Source organism: Mobula birostris, chromosome 11 (assembly GCF_030028105.1).
Source record: "Mobula birostris isolate sMobBir1 chromosome 11, sMobBir1.hap1, whole genome shotgun sequence".
NCBI lineage: Eukaryota > Metazoa > Chordata > Chondrichthyes > Myliobatiformes > Myliobatidae > Mobula > Mobula birostris.
Genome location: NC_092380.1, coordinates 40361310 through 40379599, shown reverse-complemented (window position 1 = coordinate 40379599; position 18290 = coordinate 40361310). Strand labels below are relative to the sequence as shown.

General features: G+C 47.6%; 1 protein-coding gene across 1 annotated transcript in view; it reads left to right on the top strand.

Annotated features, from left to right (window-relative positions):
- The window catches only part of mybpc3 (myosin binding protein C3), a 142594-nt gene that overhangs the window by 114321 nt on the left and 9983 nt on the right, over positions 1-18290 (top strand). Inside the window, exons 23-26 of the mRNA XM_072272119.1 lie at positions 3723-3918; positions 6849-6988; positions 7861-8020; positions 17609-17745. Of these exons, the coding sequence (XP_072128220.1) occupies positions 3723-3918; positions 6849-6988; positions 7861-8020; positions 17609-17745 (633 nt within the window). The remainder of the gene's footprint in view (positions 1-3722; positions 3919-6848; positions 6989-7860; positions 8021-17608; positions 17746-18290) is intronic.

Here is an 18290-nt window from a genome sequence, read left to right as displayed (position 1 = left end):
AGGAAGTGTAAGGGCATGTGTAGCCTTGAATGCTGGTGAGGGAGCAGTGTGTCCAGTACTCCCGATGTGGCCTTCTATATATTGGCGAGACCCGACGCAGACTGGGAGACCATTTCGCTGAACACGTACGCTCTGTCCGCCAGAGAAAGCAGGATCTCCCAATGGCTACACATTTTAATTCCACGTCCCATTCCCATTCTGATATGTCTATCCACGGCCTCCTCTACTGTCAAGATGAAGCCACACTCAGGTTGGAGGAACAACACCTTATATTCTATATGGGTACCCTCCAACCTGATGGCATGAACATTGACTTACCTAACTTCCGTTAATGCCCCACCTCCCCTTCGGACCCCATCCGTTATTTTCTTTCTTTCTTTCTTTTCTTTCTTCTCTCTCTCTCTCTCTCTCTCTCCCCCCCCCCCCCTTGCCCATCCTCTGGGCTTCCCCCTCCCCTTTTTTCTTCTCCCTGGGCCTCCTGTCCCATGATCCTCTCATATCCCTCTTGCCAATCACCTGTCCAGCTCTTAGATCCACCCCTCCCCCTCCTGTCTTCTCCTATCATTTTGGATCTACCCCTCCCCCTCCCACTTTCAAATCTCTTACTATCTCTTCTTTCAGTTAGTCCTGATGAAGGGTCTTGGCCCGAAACGTCGACTGTACCTCTTCTTATAGATGCTGCCTGGCCTGCTGCGTTCACCAGCAATTTTTACGTGTGTTGCTTGAAATTCCAGCATCTGCAGATTTCCTCGTGTTTGCATTATCTGACCTCTCTCGTCAACAAGGTATTTTTAGCCACAGAACTACTGCTCACTGGATGTTTTTTGTTTATTGTACCATTCTTGGTAAATTCTGGACATTGTTGTGTGTGAAAATCCCAGCTCAGCAGTTTCTGAGATACTTAAATCACCCCGTCTGGCACCAACAATCATTCCATGGTCGATGTCACTTCGATCACATTTTTTCCCCATTCTGATATTTGGTCTGAACAATGACTGAACCTTTTGACCGTGTCTGCAAGCTTTTGTGCATTGAGTTGCTGCCACATGATTGGCTGTTTAGATATTTGCATCAACAAGCAGGTGTATGGGTGTACCTAATAAAGTGGCCACTGAGAGTGTGGAGTATTTAGAATCAGAATCAGGTTTTTTTATTATCATTGACATACATTGCCACGTGGGGTGCCACGTTAGTGTAACAGTTAGCGTAGTGTCATTACAGCTTGGGGCTTCAGAGCTTGAAGTTCAATTCCAATGCCATCTGCAGGAAGTTTGTGCATCCTTCACACGAGCACGTGTTTCCTCTGGGTGTTGCGATTTCCTCCCACATTCCAGAGACAACCTGGTTATAGTAGGTCTTTGTAATTGTCCTGTGATTAGGCTAGGCTTAAATAGGTGGGTTGCTGGGCAGTGAGGCTCATTAAGCCAGAAGGGCCTCTTCCTCGCTGTATCTCTAACTAACCACATAAATAAATATTTTTAAAAATTAAGTGTATAGGGACTGGGCAGCCAGTTCAGAACCTATACTCTTTCATTCCCCATCAAGAAGGTCTTAAAGCTCTCCCTTTCTTTCTTTCTCAACAACCAACCTGACCAGTTCCCTTCCTCCGTCTAGCAGAACTGGCCTTTACCCTCAACTGTTTCTCTTTTGGCTCCTCACACTTTCTCTGAACTCATAAGCATCCCTATGGGCCCCAGCTTGCCCATTTTATTGTTGGCTACATGGAACAGCTCATGCTTCAAGCCTTCCCCGGTAATGCTCCACAACTTTCTGCACCACATTGATGACTGCATTGGTGCTACTTCGGGCACCCATGCTGTGCTCCTTAATTTCATCAACTTTGCCTCCAACTGCCACCCTGCCCTTAAATTCACTTGGTCCATTTTTAACGACCTTCTGTCTCCATCTCAATCAAAACTGTCTATGGATATCATTTATAACCCTACTGATTCCCATGGGTGTCTTGACCATATCTCTTCTAACCCTGTCTCCTGTAAGAATGACATTCCTTTTTTTCCCAATTCCTTTGCATCCATCACATCTGTTCCCAGGATGGGGCTTTCCTTTCCAGGATATCAAAGATGTTCTCCTTCTTCAAAGAATGTGATTTCCCTTCCTCTAACATTGATACTGCCCTCATCTGCATCTCCTTCATTTCCCAGGTGCCTGAGCTGATCCCATTTTCCCTCACCCTAACAGTGATAGAGTTCCTCTTGTCCTCATCTACTAACCCATGAGCTGCCACATCCAACACACCATTCTCTGCAACTTCCACCATCTTCAACAGGACCCTACCACCAAACACATCTTTACCTTCTCCCACTGTCCACTTTCTGCAGGGATTGCTCCCTCTGTGATTCCTTTGTTTATTTGTCTCTCCACATTAATCTCTCCCCTGGCACCTAACTCTGAAAGTGGCAGGAGTGCCACAGCTGCCCGTTCACCTCCTCCCTCGCCTCCACTCAAAGCTCAAAACATCCTTCCAGGTGAGGCAACGCTTCTCCTGTGAATCTATTGTATCCAACGCTCCCAGTGTGGCCTCCTCTACATTGGTGAGACCCAGCGTAGATTGCAGAACTACTTTGTCAAGCACCACCATTCCATTCCCAAAAGGCAGAATTTCCTGATGGCCAACTATTTTAATTCTTATCCCCATTCCCATCCGGACATGCCAGCCCATGGTGTTTCCTTCTGCCACAGTGAGGTCCCTCTCAGACTGGAGGAGTAATGCCTCATATTCCGTCAAGGTAGCCTCCAAACCGATGGCATAAATGTTGATTTCTCCAACTTCTGGTAATTTCTGCTCCTCCTTACCTTCTTCTCCCATTCCCCACTCTGACCTCTTCATCTCCTCACCTCCCTTTCTCCCACGGTCAACTCTCCTCTCATATCAGATTCCTTTTTCTCCAACCTTTTATCTTTTCAACCTTCCACATGGTCCTCCTTCCCCTCCCCCTCCTTCTTATTCTGGCATCTTCCCTCTTCCTTTCTAGTCCTCATGAAGGGTCTCAGTCTGAAACATTGACTGTTTATTCATTTCTAAAGATGCTGCCTGACCAGCTGAGTTCTTCCAGTATTTTGTTGGTGTTCTGGAATGTTCTGCAGAATGTTGTGCGAATAAACGAGAAGAGGAATAGAGAGGTACACAGGAGAAAACGCAGCAAGCTGTTCCATTATCTTTTTCACAAAGAAGGTGATGAACATTGGGAAGTCTCTGAGCTAAGCCCTGTTGTTGAACTTACTGAGAACAGAGTTAGATAGGTTTCTGAATGTGAGGAAATCGTGGGATAGTGCTGGAAGATAGAATATCAGCCAAGACCGTGAAGAATGCTGGGGCAGGCTCAGGTTAGATGGTTCACCCCCAAACCTGTTTATCTTCTGAGGATGCAGGAAGAATTTATGCAAAGGTTTTGGATCAGGACTTTATGCATGCGAGCTGCCGTGTCTCTAGGTCTGCATGTGGGTCCCCTGGAGGTTGCAGGTACCTCTCACAACATGCTGGAGGAACTCAGCAGGTAGGGCAGCATCCATGGAAATGATCTGTCAATGTTTTGGGCCGGAACTCTTCATCAGGACTGAACGGTTCTGGCCTGAAATGTTGACTGGATCATTTCCACGGATGCTACCCGACCTGCTGAGTTCCTCCAGCATGTTGTGAGTGTTGCTTTGACTCCAGTATCTGCAGAGTACTTTGTGTCTAAAAGTACCTCCTCCTCTTGCAGGGCAAACCCAGGCCAAAGGTCAGGTGGCTGAAGGATGAAAAGCCCCTGGATGTCCAGACTATCACCGTCCGCAACAGTGACACCGACACAATCCTGTTCATCCGCAGGGCCGAACGTCAGCATTCAGGGATCTACCAGCTGGAGGTGCAGATTGAAAACATCCAGGACACAGCCAGCATCCACATTCAGGTTATAGGTATGGGGACCAACTGCCAACTCTGCTGCATCCTGTCCCTCAGTCACTAGTGGGGCCTCACAGAACCAAGGCCCAAGACAGCACTGGCCATCGTTCTCCTCACCCAGAGTCTGGCTCATCAAGTCACACAGTTATAGAGTCAAAACCAATCAAGCTGAGTTTATTGTCATAAGCATGAGTAAAATGTGTTCCCAGGTGCAATATAAAACAGCATCACAGAAGCATAAGTTAACAAAACACATTCATGAAGCTGAAGAGTGTATATGGATTTCAGTAAGGTATTTGATAAGGTTCCCCACGCAAGGCTCATTTGGAAAGTAAGGAGGCATGGGATCCAAGGAGACCTTGCTTTGTGGATCCAGAACTGGCTTGCACACAGAAGGCAAAGGGTGTTTGTAGATGGTTTGTATTCTGCAAAGAGGACAGTGACCAGTGGTGTTCCACAGGAATCTGTTCTGGGACCCCTCCTCTTTGTGATTTTCATAAATGACCCGCATGAGGAAGTAGAAGGGTGGGTTAGTAAGTTTGCTAATGACACAAAAGTTGGGGGAGTTGTGGATAGTCTGAAAGGTTATCAGAAGCTACAGAGGGACATTGATAGGATGCAGAACTGGGCTGAGAAGTGGCAGATGGAGTTCAACCCAGTTAAGCGTGAAGTGGTTCATTCTGGTAGGTCAACTTTGAAGACAGAATATGGTATTAATGGTAAGACTCTTGGCAGTGTGGAGGATCAAAGAGATCTTGGGGTCCGCGTCCATAGGACATCCAAAGCTGCTACGCAGGTCGACTCTGTGGTTAAGAAGGGGTCTGGTGTGATGGCATTCATCAACTGTGGGACTGAATTCAAGAGCCGTGAGGTAATGTTACAGCTATATGAGACCTTGGTCAGACCCTACTTAGAGTACTGTGTTCAGTTCTGGTCACTTCAGTACAAGAAGGATGTGGATACTAGAGAGAGTGCAGAGGAGATTTGCTTGGATGTTGCCTGGATTGGAGAGCGTTCCTTATGAGAATAGGTTGAGTGAACTTGGCCTTTCTCCTTGGAGTGACGTACAATGAGAGGTGATCTGATAGAGGTGTATAAGATGATGAGAGGCACTGATCTGGTAGATAGCCAGAGGCTTTTTCCTAGGGCTGAAATGGCTAACACGAGGGGGCATAGTTTTAAGGTGCTTGGAAATAGGTATTGAGGGGATGTCAGGAGTAAGTTTTTCACACAGAGAGTTATGGGTGCATGGAATGCACGGCCAGTGATGGTGGTGGAAGTGGATACAATAGGGTCTTTCAGGAGACTCTAAATAGATACATGGAGCTTAGAATACATGTGGTAGGGAAATTCTAGGCAGTTTCTGGAGTAGGTCACATGTGGGCTGAAAGGCCTGTAATGTACTGTAGATTTCTATGTTCTATGTAAAGGTAAAAGTCCATTTTCTTTAGGATTTTGGTCCAACTGGTACATGCTGGCCAATCTGCTCACCTGAGATGGTCCCATTTGCTTTCCTGTGGCTCACATCCCTCTGAACCTTTCATATCCATGAACCTGTACAAACGCCTTTTAAACATTGTAATTGTACCCAGGTTTGCCACATATGCCTTTTAAAAGCTCTACCACGTTCTACATTCTCCCTGTCCTCATTTCAACACTTGCCAGCCATGTCACCATCACAAAGTTATCATTCAACACAAGATTTGTAGAGTCAGACAGTGGAGGGAAAGGCTTTTCACCCCATTTCATCCTTGCCAAACCTACCTGAGCTTGCCTTCTGTTGGCCAGAATCCCTCAATCTTTTTTACCCAGGTGTCTTTTAAACGTAGTAATTGTACCCACATTTGTCACTTCTGCTAGTAGCTCAATCCATCTACGCATCACTCTCTGTGTGGAAAGAGCTGTCCTTTTCCCCTCCTCAGCCTTAGCTTTTAGAGCCCCCTGCTCTGGGAAACAGACTGCGACTCTCCGCTCTATCCATGTCCCTCATCACTTTTATATTTTGAAGGCTGGACATCCGGCTTCAGCATCAACTGCTCCCGTATGTGTGTATGTCCCTAACCCTAGGCTTCCCAACTCTATCATTCCCAACCCATTAGCCCACACCCCATACCATTCCTGGCTTTTCATCACCTCTTTTTGTAATCTGATCTGTTGAGGCCCACCTCTCCATCCTGGGGGCCAGGATGAGTGCCTCTGCCATGGTCCAAGCAGGGCTACTGTTTTCCATCGTTTTCTCCTACGGCACTGGATGTGAGAGTACAGTCCCTGTTTCCAACCCAGGGACCTCTGATCTCAGATGGAGGACGGACTAGATGGCGAGTGACCTGCCCGTGCTGCTGGATCCCATGGCAAAGCTCCAGGCCGCCCTGGTACGACAGGGATTGAGCTTCTTGTGGGTGTTGTGGGGGGGACGGGATTGATTCTGACCAGGTTAAACCCCCACCTGCCTGGCCTGAACAGATCCCACACTCCTGATCTTTGGGCAACTGGTGCAGAGTTGGGGTGGTGGTGAAGCCAATCAGGGGATTATTGGTTAGCTCAGGGCCCTGGCCAAGGTGGAGGTCACAGATACAGGCAGGCGTGCAGTTGAGTGCTCCGTCCGAGCTGATTGCCTGACCACCTTCTGAGGATATATCAGTGCTGAGTGAGGATCTCTGGGATTAGTGGGCACTGCAGGGGTTGGAGTATATGCTGCACAAGGACAGAACTGTTTAATCTGAAAATGTGAATTTTGTAACCATTTTAAATAATATGAAGTAAATATTGTAAATATGTAAGTAAATCTTTTTCAAATAGGACAGATACAGAGTGAATCTCCCTCCACTTTGCACACTCCCAAGACAGGGACAGAGTTTGAGTTTCTGCCACTTTGACTCAGTTCCTGAAGTCTTGCCAGCATTCCTCACTCTACAACTTATACTGACCTACGTCATCTCCGCAGACAAGCCAGGACCTCCGGTGAACGTGAAGGTGGTGGAGGTGTGGGGGATGAACGTGGCACTAACCTGGCAACCACCCACGGACAGTGGCAACTGTGAAATCTCTGGCTACACCATTCAGAAGGCGGACAGAAGGACCATGGTGAGGAAGGGAGGCAACCTGGGCGTGTGGAACAGTTTCAGCTGGGTGCAGGAGCTCTCAGAGCAGGGTCCACCCACCATTCTGGGAAGCTGGGCACAGGTTAGGTCCTGATCATAGTCAGAACAATCCCGCTGTCCCATACTCTTCACTTGGGGGCAGGTGATGGATAGAGGAACCAGAAGAAAGAGAGAAATAGATAGAAGGTGAAAGAGAGGAAGGGGGAGGGGGTTGGGGACAGAGGGGAGGGTGAGAGAGGGGGTGGAGAGGAGCAAAAAGTGATGGGAGAGAAGGGGATAATGAAAATGATAGGGGAAAGAGGATGGGGTGGAGAAGGGGAGAGAGGTTGTGGGATGGGGGAAGGGAAGGGGAGAGTGGGGATATGAAGAGTTGTGAAAGGGAGGGGAGGGGATAAGGAAAGGTGGGGAAGAGTGGAAAGGCAAGAGAAAAAGGACAGGGAGAGTGAGGGGATTTAAAGAGAAGAAGGCATAGAGGGAAGGAAGGAGAACCAGGGATAAAGGGAGGAGAGAGACTGAGAGAGAGCAGTTTAGCAGCCACTATAATTCTGTATGTCAGGGTTTCAGGACTCAGCTCAGCGGTGGGGGGCGGGGGGTGAGGGGAGGGGCTCTGGGTTCCGTTCATCACCGTGTGATACTGTTGTTTGATAATAACCTGTGGTGACCAGATATAGAGCTAGTGTAGGGGCTGGGAGATAAATTGTCTTGTTCTCTTTCTCTCCCTTTCTCATCCCTCTACTTGTCTGTGTCCCTCTCTCCCTCTGCTCACAATGCCTGTCCCTTTAACTCCCATCTCCCTACTTCCTCACCCCCCATCCCACTCCCCTACACCTCCCTACTCCTATTTGGACTCTCCAGGAGTGGTTCACTGTCTGTGAGCACTATCGGCGCTCCCAGTGCTCAGTGTCAGACCTGGTTGTGGGGAACGAGTATTTCTTCAGGGTCTTCACTGAGAATCTGTGTGGTCTGAGTGAGGAAGCTGGTGAGAGCAAGGACAGTGTCTACATCCAGAAACCAGGTAACCCACAGACCTAGTCCTCCCTTATCTGGACTTCAGAGTTAGAGAGTAAAGAAATGGGCCTTTCACACCACACTTGAATATTGTGTTCAGTTCTGGTCGCCTCATTACAGGAAAGATGTGGATATAAAGAGGGTGTAGAGGAGGTTTACTAGGATGCAGCCTGGATAAGAGAACATGTATTTTGAGGGAAGGTTGAGCAAGCTATTGGGCTTTTCTGTATTTGAGTGAAAGTGATAGATGAAGCCAGGTTGGTAGGAAAGGTCAAGGGCTGGAGAAAAAGGAATCTGGTAAGAGAGGAGAGGGGCACCATAGGAGAAAGGGAAGGAGGAGGACCCAGTGGGAAGGATAAAAGGCAGATGAGAAGAAGTAAAAGGTCAGAGTGGGGAATAGAGGAAGGGGGTGGGTGGGGAAGTGGATAGATTTGTTCACTGTAAGAAATCAACATTCATGCCATCAGATTGGAGTGTATCCAAACAGAATACAAGGTGTTGCTCCTTCACCCTGAGGATGGCCTCATCTTCTCACACGAGGCGGCCATGGACTGACACATTGAAATGGGATTGGGAATCGGAATTAAAATGTTTGGCCACTGTGAAATCCTGCTTTTGCTGGGTGGAGTGGAGGTGATTGATGAAATGGTCCCAAAATTTACAAGAGGTCTCACCTACGTGGAGAAGGCTGCATTAGGAGCATCAGACACATTAGATGACCCCAGCAGATTCACAGGCGGTGGACTGTCTGCGGCCCTGAATGAGGTGAGGGAGGAGATAACTGTTTACTCCTCTCCACACATCTACCTTTATTTTACCTTACAAAATACATAACTTTGAACTTGACAGGATTAAATTCCTGAGCGACGCACACAAAATGCTGGAGGAAGTCAGCAAGTCAGGCTGTATCTGTGGCAAGGGATAAACAGTCAGAATCTGCACAATCTCTTGTATTTTAGGGTTAAATTTCTTATGCCTAACTTCCCATCCAATCTATATCTTGATGTAACCTTAGACAGCTTTTTTCACAATCCACACCACCACCAATTCTGGGTCACCTGTAGACTTCCTGCATTCACATCCAAGTCATTAACATACTAGAAACAAGGGTCCCAGCACCGATCTCTAGGGTACAACACTGATCACAGATTTCCAGCAGAAAAGAATTCTGGCAAACTCTGCCTCCCATCACCAAGTCAATTTTGGATCCAATTTGCCAGCTTACCTTAGATCTCAAGGCCTGCAACCTTTTGGATCAGCCTACCACATGGAACCTTATCGTTAATAGTAGATTCTACAATTTTACCAATCACTGCAGTCAGACCAATAATTTCCTGTATTTTGCCTCCCTCCCTTCTTTAAGAGTGAAGTAACATTTAGGATTTTCCAGTCCTCCGGAACCATTCCAGTTCTAGTGATTATTGAAAGATCATCACTAATGCCTCCACAAACTCTTCAGCCATCTCTTGCAGAGTCTTGGGTAGTCAATCTGGTCCAGATGGCTTCCTTTGGTCGTTCAGCTTCCCAAGCTCTCTTTCCTTAGTAAAAGTGAGTACACTCACTTCTGCCCCTCGATACTCTCAAAGTTCTGGAAGGTTGATGGTGTCTTCCACAGTGAAGACCGACACAAAATACTTGTTCTGTTTGTCCACTATTTCTTGTTCTCATTACTACCTCTCCAGCATTAGGGTGAAGTACAAGTGGTCCAATGTCCACTTTCAGCTCTCTTTTACTCTTTATATATCTGAAAATAACTTTTGGCATCTTCTTTTATATTATTGGCTAGCTTACTTTCATATTTAACTTTTTCCACTCGTTATTATTTTTAGTGGCCTTCTGTTGGTTTTTAAAATTTTGCTAATCCTCTAACCTCTCACGAATTTATGCTATATTTCACGTCCCCTCGTGCTTTTATGCGGTGTTTGATATCCCTTGGCAGCCACGGTTGAACCTCCCTTTAGAATGCAGTGCCTTCTTTGAGATGAACCGATGCACGTACTTTGTTAATCTTTGAAAATTACGTCATATCGGTGACAGGGTGTTTCACAAACAAAGCCATGCTTACCATCCCAAATCAATCCCCATCCTGCCCCTTAGTTTTCTCTTTCCAATAGTTTCACAACGACTAGATGGTCAGTACTGGGGAAGGTAAAAGCTCCCACTTCTCTAATCCTATTATTCTACAACTGTGTCATTGATGGAGAAATAGGCATTTCAGCCCAATTGGTCTGCACCAGCCACAGTTTTCTCCCTACTAGTCCCAATTGCCTGTATTTGGCCCATAACTCCTCAAGCACTCCTGGAATGTATCTAAGCAAATACCTCTTAAACCTTGTAATGGAACCCATCTCCACCCTTCCCCGGCCCCTCATTGCAGTTTAATGTTGAAACAGAACCCACCTCGACCCTTCCCCGGCCCCTCATTGTAGTTTAAACGGTGTAATGGAACCCACCTTGATCCTTCCCCGGCCCCTCATTGTAGTTTAAACGGTGTAATGGAACCCACCTCGACCCTTCCCCGGCCCCTCATTGCAGGTTTAATGTTGTAATGGAACCCAGCTCGAAACAAAGAGTAGGGATTAACGGGTCTCTTTCAGAATGGCAGGCGGTGACTAGTGGGGTACCGCAAAGCTTGGTGCAGGGACCGCAGCTAATTACAATGTACATTAATGATTTAGATGAAGGGGTTAAAAGTAGCATTAGCAAATTTGCAGATGACACAAAGCTCGGTGGCAGTGTGAAATGTGAGGAGGATGTTATGAGAATGCAGGATGACTTGGACAGGTTGGGTGAGTGGGCAGGTGCATGGCAGATGCAGCTTAATGTGGATAAATGTGAGATTATCCACTTTGGTGGCAAGAACAGGAAGGCAGATTACTATTTGAATGGTGTCAATTTAGGAAAAGGGGAAGTACAATGAGATCTTGGTGTCCTTGTTCATCAGTCACTGAAAGAAAGCATACAGGTACAGCAGGCAGTGAAGAAAGCTAATGGCATGTTGGCCTTCATAACAAGGGGAGTTGAGCATAGGACCAAAGAGGTCCTTCTGCAGTTATATAGGGCCCTGGTGAGACCACACCTGGAGTATTGTGTACAGTTTTGGTCTCCAAATTTGAGGAAGGACATTCTTGCTATTGAGGTATTGCAGCAGAGGTTCACGCAGTTAATTCCCGGGATGGCAGGACTGTCATATGTTGAAAGATTGGAGCAACTGAGCTTGTATACACTGGAATTTAGAAGGATGAGAGGGGATCCGATTGAAACATATAAGATTATTAAGGGATTGGACCATGCTAGAGGCAGGAAACATGTTCCCGATGTTGGGGGAGTCCAGAACCAGAGGCCATAATTTGAGAATAAGGGGTAGGCCATTTAGAACGGAGTTGAGGAAAAACTTTTTCACCCAGAGAGTTGTGGATCTGTGGAATGCTCTGCCTCAGAAGGCAGTGGAGGCCAATTCTCTGGATGCTTTCAAGAAAGAGTTAGGTAGAGCTCTTAATGATAGCAGAGTCAAGGGATATGGAGAGAAGACAGGAACGGGGTACTGATTGCGGATGATCAGCCATGATCACAGTGAATGGTGGTGCAGGCTCGAAGGGCTGAATGGCCTACTCCTGCACCTATTGTCTATTGTCGACCCTTCCCCGGCCCTTCATTGCAGTTTAAACGGTGTAATGGAACCCACCTTGACCCTTTCCCGGCCCCTCATTGCAATTTAATGTTGTAACCGAACCCACCCCGACCCTTCCCCGGTCCCTCATTGCAATTTAAACGGTGTAATGGAACCCACCTCGACCCTTCCCCGGCCCCTCATTGAAGTTTAAACGTTGTAACTGAACCCACCTCGACCCTTCCCCGGCCCCTCATTGCAGTTTAATGTTGTAATGGAACCCACCCCGACCCTTCCCCAGCCCCTCATTGCAGTTTAATGTTGTAATGGAACCCACCCCGACCCTTCCCCAGCCCCTCATTGCAGTTTAATATAACGAAACCCACCTCGACCCTTCCTCGGCCCCTCATTGCAGGTTTAATGTTGTATCTGAACCCACCCCGACCCTTCCCCGGCCCCTCATTTCAGGTTAAACATTGTAAATAGAGGGATAGCTCAAGCGAAGCGGCCAGTGCGTGAGTGGGCCAGTGAAGGAGTGGAGCTTTGAGGCTTTGACTCAAGAGGCTTCGATGAGAAGAGGCGGAGGACAAGCTAGCTCGCAGTTAGTTTTTACAATGTCTCCTGAGACAGTGATGTGCCTCTCATGTGAGATGTGTTAGTCTTGGGGGAACTCCCCTCTCCCGCAGAGTCACATCTGCCAGAGGTGCATACGGCTGGACGATCTGGAAGACTGTGTAAGGAATCTGGAGCAGCAGCTGGGTGACCTTCGACTCATAAGGGAGAATGAGGCAGTCGTAGATGAGAGCTACAGGGAGGTAGTCACACCTAGGCTGTCGGAAGCAGGTCGTTGGGTGACAGTCAGAGGGGGGAAAGCAAAGGTGAGAAGACAGGTAATGCAGAGCACCCCTGTAGCCATTCCCCTGAATAATAAGTTTACCGTCCTGGATACTGTTGGCAGGGACGACTGACCAGGTGTGAGCCACGGTGGCAGGCACTGAGTCTGACCCTGTGGTGCAGAAGGGTGGGACGGAGAAGAGGAGAGCTGTCGTCATTGGAGACTCTATAGTCAGGGGAGCAGACAGGAGATTTTGTGGACACGAGAAGGACACCCGCATGGTTTGTTGCCTCCTGGGTGCCAGGGTCCGGGATGTCCATGACTGGGTGCACGACATCCTGGTATGAGAGGGAAAGCAACCAGAAGTCGTGATACATGTTGGGACCAACGACAGGCAGGAAGAGGGATGAGGTCCTGAAATGTGAGTTTCGGGAACTAGGCAGAAGGCTGAAGGACAGGACCTCAAGGGTGGCGTTCTCAGGATTGCTGCCAGTGCTACGTGACAGTAATGGTAAGAATTGGAGGAGATGGAATTGAATGTGTGGCTGAGGAGTTAGTGCAGGGAGCAGGGTTTTAGATTTTTAGATCATTGGGATCTCTTCCTGGGGAAGGTGGGACATGTACAGATTGGATGGGTTGCACCTGAACTCGAGGGGGAGCAATATCCTTGCAGGTGGGTTTGCTAGCATGGTTCGGGAGGGTTTAAACTAATTTGCGAGGGGGATGGGACCCAGAGCGATAGAGCAGTGAAAGAAGTGCATGGAGTAAAGTCAGATCTAACATACAGAGAGGCTTTGAGGAAAGAGAAGCAGAATAAACGGCGTAAAGACAGTAAGGTAGAAGGGCTGAAATGTGTGTACCTCAATGCAAGAAGCATCAGGAACAAAGGTGATGAACTGAGAGCTTGGATACGTACATTCTATTATGATGTAGTGGCCATTACAGAGACTTGCCTGGCACCAGGGCAGGAATGGATTCTCAATATTCCTGGATTTCAGTGTTTTAAAAGGGATAGAGAGGGCCGAAAAAGGAGAGGAGGGGTGGCATTACTGGCCAGGGATACTACTACAGCTACAGAAAGGGTGGGTAATGTAGCAGGATCCTCTTTTGAGTCAATATGGGTGGAAGTCAGGAACAGGAAGGGATCAGTTACTCTATTGGGGGTATTCTATAGGCCCCCTGGTAGCAGCAGAGATACAGAGGAGCAGATTGGGAGGCAGATTTTGGAAAGGTGCAAAAATAACAGGGTTGTTATCATGGGTGACTTTAACTTCCCTAATATTGATTGGCATCTGATTAGTTCCAAGGGTTTAGATGGGGCAGAGTTTGTTAAGTGTGTCCAGGACGGATTCCTGTCACAGTATGTGGACAGGCCGACCGATTGAATGCCATACTAGATCTAGTACTAGGTTATGAGCTGGGTCAGGTCACAGATCTCTCAGAGGGTGAGCATCTGGGGGACAGTGACCACCGCTCCCTGGCCTTTAGCATTATCATGGAAAAGGATAGAATCAGAGAGGACAGGAAAATTTTTAATTGGGGAAGGGCAAATTATGAGGCTATAAGGCTAGAACTTGTGGGTGTGAATTGGGATGATGTTTTTGCAGGGAAATGTACTATGGACATGTGGTCGATGTTTAGAGATCTCTTGCAGGATGTTAGGGATAAATTTGTCCCGGTGAGGAAGATAAAGAATGGTAGGGTGAAGGAACCATGGGTGACAAGTGAGGTGGAAAATCTAGTCAGGTGGAAGAAGGCAGCATGCATGAGGTTTAGGAAGCAAGGATCAGATGGGTCTATTGAGGAATATAGGGAAGCAAGAAAGGGGCTGAGAAGAGCAAGAAGGGGGCATGAGAAGGCCTTGGCGAGTAGGGTAAAGGAAAACTCCAAGACATTCTTCAATTATGTGAAGAAAAAAAGGATGACAGGAGCGAAGGTAGGACCGATTAGAGATAAAGGTGGGAAGATGTGCCTGGAGGCTGTGGAAGTGAGCGAGGTCCTCAATGAATACTTCTCTTCGGTATTCACCAATGAGAGGGAACTTGATGATGGTGAGGACAATATGAGTGAGATTGATGTTCTGGAGCATGTTGATATTAAGGGAGAGGAGGTGTTGGAGTTGTTAAAATACATTAGGACAGATAAGTCCCTGGGGCCTGACGGAATATTCCCCAGGCTGCTCCACGAGGCGAGAGAAGAGATTGCTGAGCCTCTGGCTAGGATCTTTATGTCCTCGTTGTCCACGGGAATGGTACTGAAGGATTGGAGGGAGGCGAATGTTGTCCCCTTGTTCATAAAAGGTAGTAAGGATAGTCGGGGTAATTATAGACCAGTGAGCCTTACGTCTGTGGTGGGAAAGCTGTTGGAAAAGATTCTTAGAGATAGGACCCCTCAGCATTTAGAGAATGATGGTCTGATCAGGGACAGTCAGCATGGCTTTGTGAAGGGCAGATCGTGTCTAACAAGCCTGATAGAGTTCTTTGAGAAGGTGACCAGGCATATAGATGAGGGTAGTGCAGTGGATGTGATCTATATAGGTTTTAGTAAGGCAATTGACAAGGTTCCACACGGTAGGGTTGTTCAGAAAGTTAGAAGGCATAGGATCCAGGGAAGTTTGGCCAGGTGGATTCAGAATTGGCTTGCCTGCAGAAGGCGGAGGGTTGTGGTGGGGGGAGTACATTCAGATTGGAGGATTGTGACTAGTGGTGTCCCACAAAGATCTGTTCTGGGACCTCTACTTTTTGTGATTTTTATTAACGACCTGGATGTGGGGGTAGAAGGGTGGGTTGGCAAGTTTGCAGACAACACAAAGGTTGGTGGTGTTGTAGATAGTGTAGTGGATTGTCAAGAATTGCTGAGAGACATTGATAGGATGCAGAAGTGGGCTGAGAAGTGGCAGATGGAGTTCAACCCGGATAAGTATGAGGTGGTACACTTTGGAAGGACAAACTCCAAGGCAGAGTACAAAGTAAATGGCAGGATACTTGGTAGTGTGGAGGAGCAGAGGGATCTCGGGGCACATGTCCACAGATCCCTGAAAGTTGCCTCACAGGTGGATAGGGTAGTTAAGAAAGCTTATGGGGTGTTAGCTTTCATAAGTCGAGGGATAGAGTTTAAGAGTCGCGATGTAATGATGCAGCTCTATAAAACTCTGGTTAGGCCACACTTGGAGTATTGTGTCCAGTTCTGGTTGCCTCACTATAGGAAGGATGTGGAAGCATTGGAAAGGGTACAGAGGAGATTTACCAGGATGCTGCCTGGTATGGAGAGTATGGATTATGATCAGAGATTAAGGGAGCTAGGGCTTTACTCCTTGGAGAGAAGGAGGATGAGAGGAGACATGATAGAGGTGCACAAGATAATAAGAGGAGTAGATAGAGTGGATAGCCAGCGCCTCTTCCCCAGGGCACCACTGCTCAATACAAGAGGACATGGCTTTAAGGTAAGGGGTGGGAAGTTCAAGGGGGATATTAGAGGAAGGTTTTTTACTCAGAGAGTGGTTGGTGCATGGAATGCACTGCCTGAGTCAGTGGTGGAGGCAGATACACTAGTGAAGTTTAAGAGACTACTAGACAGGTATATGGAGGAATTTAAGGTGGGGGCTTATATGGGAGGCAGGGTTTGAGGGTCGGCACAACATTGTGGGCCGAAGGACCTGTACTGTGCTGTACTATTCTATGTTCTATGTTACCAAACCCACCTCGACTCTTCTCCGGCCCCTCATTTGAGTTTAAACGTTGTAACGGAACCCACCTCGACCCTTCCCCGGACCCTCATTGAAATTTAAACGTTGTAACAGATCCCACCTTGACCCTTCCCCGGCCCCTCATTGCAGGTTTAATGTTGTAATTGTAATGACCACTTCCCCTGCAGCTCTTTACAGGTTAAGTGTTGTAATCATATCGACTCTTCCCTGGCCTCTCATTTAAGGTGTGCACTATCCTTCTTTGTAACAAAGTTATCTCCTGGGTCTCTTTTAAATCCCTTTTGATCTTGTATCTGTGCCCACTCATTTTGCACTCTCTGACCCTAGGGAAAAAACTATAACTGTCCATCATATTCATACTGCTCATGATTTTTTAATCTTCTACGGGGTTACCCCTCATTCTCCTGTATTCCAACAATAACAATCCAGCAAGGCCAAGCTCAGACCTTCTAGTTTAGTCTGCGTAGCTGCTCCTTTATCTCCCACTGGTTATTTGGTACCTGTAGTAAAATCACTTTCTTCCTAAATTTGACTTATTTCATGAGCAGTCCCCGAGTACTGAATTGATGTTCTCCCCAGTCAATTTTGCGATGCCGTCTGCTCTTTTACCTTCCCCTTATCACATCTAAAACTTTACATCCTGGGACGCCGAGCTGCCAGCCTTGCCCTTCTTTCACTGATGATTGTGATCACAATAATACTGTGTTCCCCATGCTGATCAATGCTCAAAGATCATCAGTCTTAGCTGTTGGCTGCCCTGCATTTCAATCGTTTCTGTTTTGTGACAGTCCTCCTTCCATCCCAACCAAAGGTATCACACCATGCTGGAAATCTGAAACATGTACAAAATGTGCTGGGAACAATCAGTTAGTCAGGCAGCATCTGTGGAGAGAAAAGCTGATTTAATCGCCTTTCATCAGATTGTGCAAACATTGTAAGGGCTGGGGCCCAGAGGTCTGTGTTAAACAAGGTTAGAGGCAGGACTGGGCAAGAACCCAACAATCAGACATGATGCATTCCACCCCAGTCTTTACCATGAATGTAAATTCCCATGTCATAATTATAGAAACAGGTTCTTCAGCCCATTTAGTCAATACTGGTCCAGTCTTCTGCCTAGTCCCATCTGCTTCACCTGGATCATATCCCTCCATACCTCTCATCCACATACCTTTCCAAACCTTTCTTCCATATTACAGTTGAATCAGCATTTACCACTGTTCATTCCAGCCTCACACCTCCCTCTGTGAAGATGTTCCCCTTACACAAGTATAATGGGAATTGCCTTATAAAGTGTCCTACGGGTTGGAGGGGTGAGGCTTGCCTCAGAGGATGATCCTGCTCCCCTCCACCCCAGGTCAGGATTTGGATTGTGGAGGTTACCCAGCTGAGGGAGGCACCAGCTCTGCCGGACTCTAACCAGGTTTCTTCCCACTATCTCTGGCAGGGACAGACTACAAGCCACCCAGCTACAAGCAGCACGACTTCACAGAGCCGCCCAAGTTCACCCGCCCACTTGTTGATCGCTCCGTCATCTGTGGGTACAATGCCACCCTCAGCTGTGCCCTTCGTGGCACCCCCAAGGTATTGGACTACCCGGACACAGAGCGCCTGGAGTCTCACTGTGGCCAGTGATTTAAACCCTCTCTCACTCCCTCTCTTACTTCCTTGTGCCCCTCCCTCACTATGTCTCTCTTCCTCTCCATCCCTCTCTGTCCCTCACTCCATTTCTCTCCCACTCCATCTCTCATTTCATCTCTCCCCTCTCCATGTCTTTTTCCCCCTCATTCTCTCACCATTTCTCTCCTACCCCTCTTTCACTCCCTGTCCCTGCCCCTCACTCCCTCTCCATCTCTCTCTGCCCCTCTCTCCATTTCTCTCCCACTCCGTCTCTCCCCTCTCCATGTCTTTCTCCCCCTCATTCCCTCACCATTTCTCTCCTACCCCTCTCAATCCTCTCCCCTCTCATTCCATTTCTCTCCCCCCTTTCACTCCCTGTCCCTGTCCTTCACTCCCTCTCTCCCCTCCCTATGTCTTACCCCTCTCTCACTCCAACTCTCCCCCTCAATCACTCTCTCGCTGTTTTTTCATCTTTCTCCCTCTTCCTCAGTTCCTTCACATTTTCGCAT